This window comes from Mesoplodon densirostris, chromosome 2, assembly GCF_025265405.1.
Source record: "Mesoplodon densirostris isolate mMesDen1 chromosome 2, mMesDen1 primary haplotype, whole genome shotgun sequence".
NCBI lineage: Eukaryota > Metazoa > Chordata > Mammalia > Artiodactyla > Ziphiidae > Mesoplodon > Mesoplodon densirostris.
In genome coordinates, this window is record NC_082662.1 from 27,408,068 (window position 1) to 27,418,663 (window position 10,596).

A 10,596-nucleotide genomic window follows, 5' to 3' on the forward strand; every position below is an offset into this window, starting at 1 on the left:
CAGCAGATAACTTGCCCGTCCCCGCAGCTATTTCCCAGAGGGAACCACCTTTCCTGGACAGCCTGATGACTTCACGCTTCTGTTTGGGCCATGTGTCTTTCCCTATTGAGGATGAAGAGTCTGGACAGCAGCCATGGATGAGGAAATTTATCTCCCAGACACTGTGGCCAAACAGCCATATGGGTCCCATGGCAAGGAAATGTCATTTTTTTATGGACTTGGATTCTCTAGGAGAAAGGGCCATAGAACACTTCGGAAAAATGTATTTTATTATCATATTACTTAAATATGTACAAACTTTGCCGAGGGCGGCGGAGGTGAACCGGATGCCACTGTGTTTCTCTATCTGGGGCTCCTGCCCAGTGGCAGCTCTATTTGACCTGAGGGCCAGTCCTGGCTTTCCAGCTGCTGACCTCACAGACTGACTCACAGATTCTCTGGGTCCTTACGTAGTTATGTTCCCTTTTTGTGCCTCAGTCCCATTAAAAAAAGTGGGGGGATATGGGGAAGGGGCTAAAACGTCTCTTCGGGGGCCTCCACTGAACTCAGTAAGGTCAGAGGTGACAAGTTTAAAGGCAGGTGGCGGTATCTGGGTCGCCGTGGAAAGTCAGGGAAGGGATGGATCGCCCGCCTCGGGGAGGCGCTCCCCAAAGGCCGGGCCTCCTCCTGCCACCCCGGGCGGGGGGGGGTGGTATTTACGCAGTCTCCCCGCCCCCCCACCCCACCCCCTAGTGCCACGCTGCTTCCAGAAGGGCCCCGCCGGCGTTCGGGCCTCCGGGCCGAGGGCGTCGCTAGCCGCGCAGCAGGGCGTACTCCTTGGGCGCCCAGAGCAGTTTGGGGCGGCGGATCTCGGCCCGGCGACCGACGTCGGGGCTCCAGCAGAACTCGGGCGACAGCAGCTTGGCGGGCTTGTGCAGCCAGAAGGACTTGTTGAGGTGGCTCTCGTCGTGCCAGCGCGCCTCCAGGCCCCGCGCGCAGTAGACGGTCAGTTGCCGCAGAGCCGCCACGCTGCCCCCGAACACGGCCGCGTGGTAGTAGAAGTCGCCCTCGCCCGGGCCCAGCACGGCGGTCGAGTGCGTGTCCCGCTCGAAGGGCAGCAGCCGCCTCCGCCAACGGTAGTGCCAGGCGAACAGCTGCGTCACCGACTCGGCCAGCGCCTCGGACCCGAAAGTCCCGCTTAAGTGCTGGTCCACGTCCACGGAGAGCACGAAACGTGCCTCCCGACCCAGCCGCCCGCCCAGCGCTGCGTGCAGCGCGCGCATGCGCGCCTTCGACACATCCTGCCAGCGTCGCTTGCGCGCCACGTGCTCCACGCGTAGCCGGCGGCCTGGGCCCAGCGTAACGCGGGGCACGGCGGCCGGGCCCTCGGTGAACACGTAGTAGACCACGCGCTGGCCCACCATGAAGTGCTGCTCGGCCGTCTCCAGGAAGCGCGCCAGGTACTTCTCCAGGTATCTGTCGGGCGGGGCGGGGCGCGGCTGTCTTGAGTCAGCCGGGCCTCAGCGCTCTCCGCCATCCGCGGAGACGTCGGGCTTCTCAGGCCTCTCCTCGCCCGTACTTGTGCCCCTGAAACCCCAGTCCCTGGAACTCTAGAACTGTCCAGCCCTGGAATCGTCCGAGGTGGACTAAAAATAATTACCCATTGTTTGCCACCCCTGCCCCGAGAGGCCCTGTGTTCTCCGCTTGAACGTGGCTCTCCCTGACCGCTTCGATCAATAGAGTCCCGAGGAAGGGATGCCGTGCTGGCCCTTGGGAGGACCGGCTCGTTAGCCTTTGTCTCTTTAGAGCTCTGACCCTTCGCTTGAGAAGTCCCAGAGCTCAGGGCTTCCCTGGTGGCGCAGTGGCCTGCCAATGCAGGGCACACAGGTTCGAGCCTTGGTCTGGGAAGATACCACATGCCCTGGAGTGACTAAGGCCGTGCACCACAACTACTGAGCCTGCACTCTAGAGCCCGCGAGCCACAACTACTGAGCCCGAGCGCCGCAACTACTGAACCCCATGCGCCTAGAGCTCGTGCTCTGCAACAAGAGAAGCCACCGCAATGAGGAGCCCGCGCACTGCAACGCAATCGCGGCAACTAGAGAAAGCCTGTGGGCAGCAACGAACACCCAACGCAGCCAAAAATAAATAAAAATAAGTAAATTAAAAAAAAGTGTCAGAACTCAGATGCTGCCACGAAGTGAGGGAGACCAGGCTAGCCACGGAGAGAGGTGCCCGCCAGTCATCCGCAGGACTTTTGGGAGGAGGGAGGGGCCCCCCCTGCTGCTGAGCCCTGTCAGAATTCCTGAGCCACAAAATCATGAGCTCTGGTAATAATGAACTGTTTTCAGCCACTAGGTTTGTGGTGATTCCTTACATAGGTAACCGGGACGTTCAGAATACTGGAAGCTTTGTATGAACAGGCTTTGGGATGCCAGGGTTCTAAAATAATCGTACTAATGCCTGATATTTTGGAACATTTGTCATGTGGCAGATAGTGTTCAAAATAATGTGCATTATCTCATTTAATCCTCACCATTATTATCTCCATCTCTCATGTGAGGAAACTGAATCTCAAAAGAGCTTCAGTAACTTGTGCAAGCAAGCATACACATAGTTGGTAAGTGAAAGCCAGGATTTCAACCCAGCTTGGCACTGGAGCCTGTACCTTTACCTGCATTTGCTCTATTCCGGGTGGAACTGTGAGAAACTGGAATCAGAGACCTTGGAAGCCTCAGCATCCCAGGGTGTTGGACTCATAGATCTTTGGAACTCAGGACCTCAGGACCCTGGAATTTCTGGACTCAGAGACTCTGACCCCTGGGGCTGGTGCAGGAACACCCTACTCAGCATCCAGAACAGAAGTGGGAGCACCAAGGTCCTGGAGAGGCCAGCAGTCCTGTTTGCCCCCGGCCTCTCCGGCGCCCTCCTGGCTTTCTCTCCCTTCTAGAGTGTGAGGGACGGAGTTGGAGGAGCCCTGAGCAGTTGTCTGGGGCACAGGTCCCCACCCCCCTGGGCCAGGCCGCACAGCAGGAGGTGAGTGTCAGGTGAGTGAGCGAAGCTTCATCTGCCCCCATCGCTTGCATTACCACCTGAACCATCCTCCTCCCCCCTCCCCCACCCCCTGGTCCGTGGAAAAATTGTCTTCTTGAAGCTGGTCCCTGGTGCCAAAAAGGTTGAGGACCGCTGGTCTGGGGTCTCTGAAGACAGAATTCCTTCCCCAGGCTTTTGGATATCTTTTCCTGGATGCAGAGCTCTCAGTGCCTTCCCAAAGCAGCCTGTTCCATTATTAGAAACTCCTCCGTAAGTTGCCTTGAACTCTACCTCTCTGTACCTTAGGACTGTAGGATCTGATTGCCACTCTAAGTCAGGAGTCCCATTTGCATCACTACTGGAAAGTGAATACCAGTTTGGACACCCTGACATCCATAATGGGGAGATGGGCAGGTCGGCCCCCTGAGGTTTCTTCTCCACCTTCCACTCTGGGTTGCTTCTCCATACCTGGGGCCCCCTTAGTTCCTCGATTGGCCTCCTCTCCTGTCGTGATTCTGTCTTCCCCGCTCCTCAGTCACTTGCCCCCATGGCCTCTCCCTCGACTTGGTCATCATCAGTCTGCCCCCCATCTGTCCCACTGTCTGAGCCCCCATCCTTCCAACCCACTTCCTGTGATATCACCCCCAACAGTCCTTCCTCACTGACTTCTCTCGTCTGCTCACCCTACCACTCTCCGCATCCTCCTTTCTTCACATCCCTCTATATCCAGCCCAGATTTGCTCCCTTGCAAAAGCCCTCAGCTCCCCAGCCCCTCTTCCGCCTTCAGACTTTCTTGGCGAACCTCCCCCCGCCCCGCTCTTTCTGTGTGCCTGCACCTGAGCCGCTGACCTCCACAGACGCTTCTGCAGCCGGGCCATCCCCTCTGTTTACCCAGTTCTCACCTCCTCTCACCTGAAAGACTCCATCATTTTCTCACCGCAAACCCAAGGCCTCCAGATGATCAGCCCCAGGCCCCGGGCAGGTTCCTTCTAGGTTGTGATGCTGAGCTCTTGGCTGCCTGGACTGGGTGGACTCTAGGGAGGAGGGAAAGGGAAAGGATGGTCCTGCCCTTATGCTGGGAGTCTGGGAGAAGGGGTGCTGTCTTTGCTTCTCGCTTTATCTTGGGATCCTACAGCCCAGGAGAATGGGCTGCTCCACCCTTACATCACGTGCACACCCCCTCCCACTCCCTGCTTGGATAGCACCGCTCCCCTCCCTGGGCCTTACCTGCCTACAGCAAAGACGGTCAGACCAATGGTGAGGTTCTGTACAGCCTCTTGCTGGGCCACATCTGGGTCAAAGGTGCCATCCCAAATAATGGGGGCCCCCCAGCAGGTACAGGTCAGGACTTCAGGCCGGGCCCTGGCCAGGGCAGGGATGGAGAGACAGGTCCATTCATCTACCTGCTTGATGCATGGTCACCGCCACCTCCCCAGTCCTGGGCCCTAGGGACCCACAGATGGGTCACACCCAGGCCCTGCCCCTAGAAGTCTCTTCCCAGATCCAGCAGAGTAGGGGGAGGTGTGTTACCTGATGGGGCCCCTGGGTAGAGTGCCTAGCCCTGCCGGGGTGGGGCATGTGAGGAGGGCAGGAACGCTGGGGCAGAGCTCTGTAGGGTGTGTGGGTGTCCGCGGAATGGGAGAGATGGCAGCTCCTTACCAAGGATGCAGGGGACCTGTGAAGTTGTCTCTCGGCAGGGGCATTCTGGCCAAAGGGCAGACACCCATGGAGGGGAGGACTCCCAGGTGCCTGTGGGGTGGGAGCAGCGGGCATGCTGGCCTGCCCAGGAGCCCTGTCGCTTTGCTCCTTACAAGGAGGGAGAGCCCGCAAGGATGCTTGTGTGGGCCATGACAGGTGCCACTCTCCATCCCTCAAGGAGGCACTTGGAAAGAGCTACTTTAAGCCTGCCCCGCTGGTCCCATCGTGAGTGCTCGGAGAAGGTGGTTGTACCTGACTACAGGGAGCCCGTGCAGGAGCAGCCCTAAGAGGCCAAGTGCAAATAGGATCAGAAGATTCTCTTCCAGGTCCTCGGGGGTGGGGGGGGGGGTCGGCAACTCATTTCTGCATATATTTTTATACACACACACATATATATGAAAAATGAGGTAATTCAGTGTTTCATTTATTTGTTCGCTTTAATGTGAATGTATTATTCTGTTCACTTGGCACAGACATTCAAAGTTACAAAAGAGTATAGACAGTGCAGTCCTTCCTGTTCTCAGCCATGGCCACCCGGTTCCCCTGCAAGGGGATCGTTTACGCACATACAGGCAAATACAAATATGGTGGCAAATGCTCCCTCCCTTCCCTGTCCCTTCCTCTAATTTTCGCCCACAAATGGTAGCACAGTGATATGCTGTTCTCCACTGACCATTATGTCCTTGAGGTTATTCCACCTCAGTACTTGAAGCGCTTCCTCACCCTTTTTTCCAGCTGCCTAATATGCCATTGACTGGAGGTGGCATCATTTACTTGACCAGGTCCCTTGTGATGAGCATTTAGATGTATAATTTTTTGCTTTTCCTGGCAGCAAACTTGGGGGACAGTAAGTTAGGGGTTGGGGCACTTAGCTTGGGTAGGATTGACCTCGGACAGGGGAGAGTCTGGGAGGGGATGCAGGGAGGTTTGTGGCTTGGTGGCTGGGATTTGAGAGCGTCTGGGGCTTAGGGATGAGTTGCTGGGCTGCCTGGAGGGCCGGCTGCAGTCAGGGACCACGTGTCTATGGCGGCTCCAGTCACAGGGCCGGGTCCCTCCAGCAGAGCTCAGTGACCCCACTGCTGACACAGAGGAGGTGGACTTTGGGATTTGTCCATGGTTGCTTGTTTTCCAGAAGGGCCCTAAAAGTTGAGAATTTTAATAAGCTCCTCTGGCGGGGGGTCTCCTCCAACTCTCCTCAGCCCTTCTGGGTGCTGGTGTCTCTAGACAGACAGGACCCATATGGTGAGAAGCCTGGCCACTGGGGCCAGACCCCCAGGTTCGAATCCCAAGCCACCACTTCTTAGCTGTCTGACCTTGGGCAAGGTTCTGGGCCTCTGCACTTTAGTCTCCTTGTCTAGAAATGCAGATAATAAGAATACATACCTTAGAGGGCTGCGGTGGATATTGAGTTAATACCTACTAAGTGATTAGAACAAGGCCTTGCACACAGTAAAAGGTCAGTAAGCTTTAGCTATTGTTGATTATCATTAGTAGTATTATTCCTAAACAAGCCCTCAGGATTCTCTGCACAGCCTCCCAGCTCCCCTCCCTGCCCTATGAATCCTTCCAAAATCTGCCTCCTCTGGTCTCTTTCAAGAAGCCTGCCTGATCAGACCCTCCCGCCCCTGCCTTTTCTGCTACCCCACCTCACCGTTCCTCAGCAGGTGTATCCAGTAAATAGCTCAGAGAGGCACCTTGCGGTTGTGTGTACGTATCTGCCTGTGCATGTCAGGGCAGACACCCCTTCTGTTCAGCTGATGAAACCTGGGTGCACTGACCCCTCCCACTGCCTCGCCCACTGTCAGTCCCCAGGGATGGGTGGTTGGCTTGGCCTCCTTGATCTCCGTCCCCCTTTGCCCCTCCTAATTCTCCGGCCCCCACAGTGATCCTGCCTGCTCATCCCCCACCTGGACCATTGCAGCAGCGACCTCCCTGCTCCCAGTCACTCCTGACACAGCCCCCAGAGTCAGCTCATAAAATGTCACCTGCCTTAACTGTCCATATCACATGAACAGGGAAATGCTCGAAGGGGAAATGCATTTAGTAGGCAAACGTGGAAAAATGTTCACCCTCACTAGTAATCAAAGACTTATAGATTAGAACTAGGTGGGATGTTTTGCCTATAAAATGAGCACTTTTTAAAAAGAAAGAAATGAAAATAGCCACACTGGGAGAATACAGCGAGACAGGCACTCTTCCATCTGCTGGTGGGATGTAAATTGCTACAGCTTTTTTGGAAAGCTACTTAGCTGTGGGAATTGAAGCTTTCAATAGTCATCCCCTTTAATCCAATCACTGCAACTTCTGGGAATCTGTTCAAAGGAGATCATCTTCAGCATGGGAAAACTTTATGCATCAAGATGTTAACTAGCTTCTGCTCATTCATGCGTTCAGCCTATACTTATTGGTCACAAGCTCAGAATCAGGCACTGTGCTAGGTCAAGTATTCAGAGGTGAGCGTGACACAGACCTTGTCTTTAAGGGAGCTGGGGTCAGGAAGACGTGGGTGGCCAGGAAGGGAGGGGAATGGGGTCACATGACAGACTGCAAACAGATGAATGGAACACAGCACAGCAAAGGCTGTGATTAGTGTAAATACAAGATACCATTATCTTGCAAATGGCAAGATACCATTGGGGAGAAGTCAGGGAGGCTTCCTGGAGGAGGTGACCCTTAAGCTAGGTCCTGAAGAACTAAAAGTTATCCACACAAAGAAGGCAGTGGGGCTTCCCTGGTGGCACAGTGGTTGAGAATCCGCCTGCCGATGCAAAAAAAGAAGGCAGTGGAGGGGAAAGGGAGGTCCATGAAAAAGAAACAGCACTGTGTAAAAGTGACAAGGTGAGAGTGCTTGGAAAGTAGAGGAACTGCAGGCCTGCCGCAGGGGTGGGGTATAGAGTGTGGATAGGAAGTGATAAGAGTTGAGGCTGGAGATAAGCCTGAGCCAGGTCACCCAGGGCCCACATTCCAGGATAAGGGGTTTGGGCTTCATCTTGAAGGCCACGGGGGCCCTGAAAGCTCTTTCCTTCAGGGACGGATGCTGTCACATGTTTACCTGGAAGATACTCCAGCGGCACTGTTGAGCCTGGACGTGGGGCAGGGACCAGGTGGAGGCGGGAAGACAGGTGAGTGTTGGCAGTGGGTTGGGGAGGAGTAGGTGATGAATGGCTGTCAAGGAGGTTGATGGGCAGGACTTGGTCACTGATGAGAGGCACAGGGCTGGGGGACCAGGAAAGGAGATGGTGGCTGATAGTCTGGTTGGGAGTAAGAAGCTGGAGCCCAGAAGGCAGGCAGGCAGGCAGGCTTGGGAGAGAGTTCTGGGATTCACCAGGAGGACAGGGACGCTGTGGGAGAGGGAGAGAGCAGAGGAAGGAGAGCCAGCGCCCAGGCACCGAGGACATGGTTGGGGATGGGCAGGGGACTGAGTGAGCAGAGGAGGCAGTGGAGGCTGGCGGGGTGGTGGTGGAAGCGGCTCTTTCCGGAAGTTTGGCTGTAAAAGGAAAGGGAGAGGATGGTAACTGGAGGGGCTGAGGGCTTGGGATTGATGGAGGTACGTGAGTTTCTTTCACGCAGGGAGACTTGAGCTTGGTTGAACGTGGGCTGGAGGGCACCAGTGGAGAAGGCATTGTGCAGCCCTCTCAGATACAACTGAAAAAGGCCCCAGCGTCCAGCCGAAGGGACTGGCTAAATAAACTTTTTATGAAGAGTCTGCAGTCACATGGAAAAAACTTGCACAAGAACCGTGAATGAAGAAAGCAGGATCTAAAATTGATGGGCACTGTGGTTACAATCTAGCAATGAAAACATGCCTCAGCAAATAAGACTGAAAGGAAAAACTTAAGTGACTGTGTAATAAGTTATGGGAGGGTTTTTTCCCTTTATTTTTACTCCCAGTTGTCCGTAATGTGCTTTTATTGCTTTTTTAATGAAGGAAAAATACAGAGTTAGCCATTTAGAAAAAACAAGTGTTTTTAAGCCTTTCTAGTGACTGCAAGGTGAAGTCCACCTCTGTTAGCCCTGCCTGAGGAGCCTGCAAAATCATTTCAAGCACTCACACCAGACCCAACTTTCCCACCTCTAGAAACGGAGACTTCACAGTGGGCAGGCCAAGGATGCTCTCCTAGCATTGCTGGAAAAAGCAAATGGAGATAAACAACCCCACTGTTCATCCTTAGGGAGTTGGATGAATGAATTATGCATTTCTATACAATGGAAAACAACGTGGCCACTGAAAAGGATGAGGTAGATTTGTATGTGCTCTCGGGAAAAGAGGGCCTAAAGAATCAAGTGGAAGAGGAAGTAACAACTGTACATAGAGGCTGGCTGCACTTCTGTGAGGGGGGAAGCCCCTATACCTGTGTACCCGTGCATTTACAGACATGTGTTTCTATGTCGTTTTATAAAAACGTAGGAAAAAATCTGGAACAGCATTGCGCAATAGAAATATAATGTGAGCCAGGAACGTAAATTAAAATTTTCTAGTAGTAGCCATGTTAAAAAAGTGAAAAGAAACAACCGAAATTAATTTTAGTATTTTAATTTAACCTAATATATCATTTCAATATGTAATCGATATAAAAATTATGGAGCTATTTTACAGTCGCTCCTGGAAGCGAGACTGCCCCCTGGAGGGACGGCATGGGAGGTGCCAGGGGCAGGAGAAGGCTGCAGCTGAGCTCTCTCTGCCCTCCCTGCCGTCTGACCCTCTTAGCCGGCCCCTCCCAACTAGGGCAGCCAGGCAGAGTTGTCCCCAAGTGGTCCAGGTGGGCTCCAGCTGTCAGTCCTGGGAGGGCGCTGACACCCAGGCCTGCAACAGGCTCCTGCCGCCCCCTCCCATGGCCCAGCCTGGGAGCCCCTAGTCCACAGAGGCGCCTGCCTGACCCATTCCTCCCAGTTCCTTGCTCCGATATTTTCAAAAGGATCCCCTCCCCTCCACCCCGCTTCCACCTGCAGAAGGTGGTCCCGCAAGGTGGCCTCATGCCCTGCTCCTGTACTCTCCTTGCTTTCAGGAAGAGGTTGAAGATCAGTCACTAGTTCCTAAGTGGGAACAAGTTTGCAATCCTGGACAGTCACTCCCGGTTGGAATAGAGGGCTCACAGTTGCAGTGGAAGGTGTGTCCCTAAGTCTTGTTCTCTGCTCACCAAGGGGGCTCAGAGTTTAGGGCAGCAGGAAGAGTCGCTGAGCTCTTCACGGGCTACGAGGTCTCCCAGGATGCAGCCTCCCCCCACCCCACCCCCCATTCCTTGGACCGTCTCTACCCCTTGGGCGATGTCCTCCAGTCACCTTCTCCCAGGACCTGTGTGGCTCAGCTGGTTCTCAGCAGGCCAGCCTTGGTGCCTCCTCCTTGACTGTTCTGGCCACCAGGCTGGACTCCTCTCAGGACAGCTGTCCCGCCTCATCTTCCCCCTGACACTGGCAGTGTCCCCGCCTCACCTGAGTCCTTGCCTGAGAGCCATGACAGGAAGCTGGTGGGACAACCTGCCAAGAACCTTCTCAGCTCAGAGCCGGGGAAGAAATGACCCATTCTTGGTGACTGGGACCAAGCAGTTTCAGGCCATCTGCCAGAAACCACACCCACAGGAGCAAGCAGGGATGAACTACCTGGAGAGGAGCCCCCTGGGGCCAATCACCTGGAAGAGGGTGGATGGAAGGCCAGCTCTGGTTGGCCAGAGGCGCTGAGACATTTTGTACTGACTCTTCCTCCCCAGGGCTCCTCGTGCCCCTCTTCAGTGTCGTGGTCCTCGGGCCAGACTGTGGTGTTTGCCACCCAGGGAGAACCTTGTTCTGCGCAGAGCTTCAGCCAGATCTCAAGGGTACCGGTCACCTGAGTGTGACCTTGGACAGTTCACCTTGAGGAGCCCTTGATCTCTTCAGTAAAACAGGTATGTG

The 10,596-nt window shown here is 54.8% G+C and overlaps 1 protein-coding gene across 1 annotated transcript; it reads right to left on the bottom strand.

Annotated features, from left to right (window-relative positions):
* Nucleotides 1-791: 791 nt before the first annotated feature.
* On the bottom strand, nucleotides 792-10,163 carry A3GALT2 (alpha 1,3-galactosyltransferase 2). The gene is given in 6 exon segments (XM_060118785.1): nucleotides 792-1,455; nucleotides 4,240-4,374; nucleotides 4,672-4,761; nucleotides 4,963-5,020; nucleotides 5,023-5,039; nucleotides 10,141-10,163. Coding segments are annotated over 6 exon segments (987 nt in total).
* Between the last annotated feature and the right edge of the window lie 433 nt (nucleotides 10,164-10,596).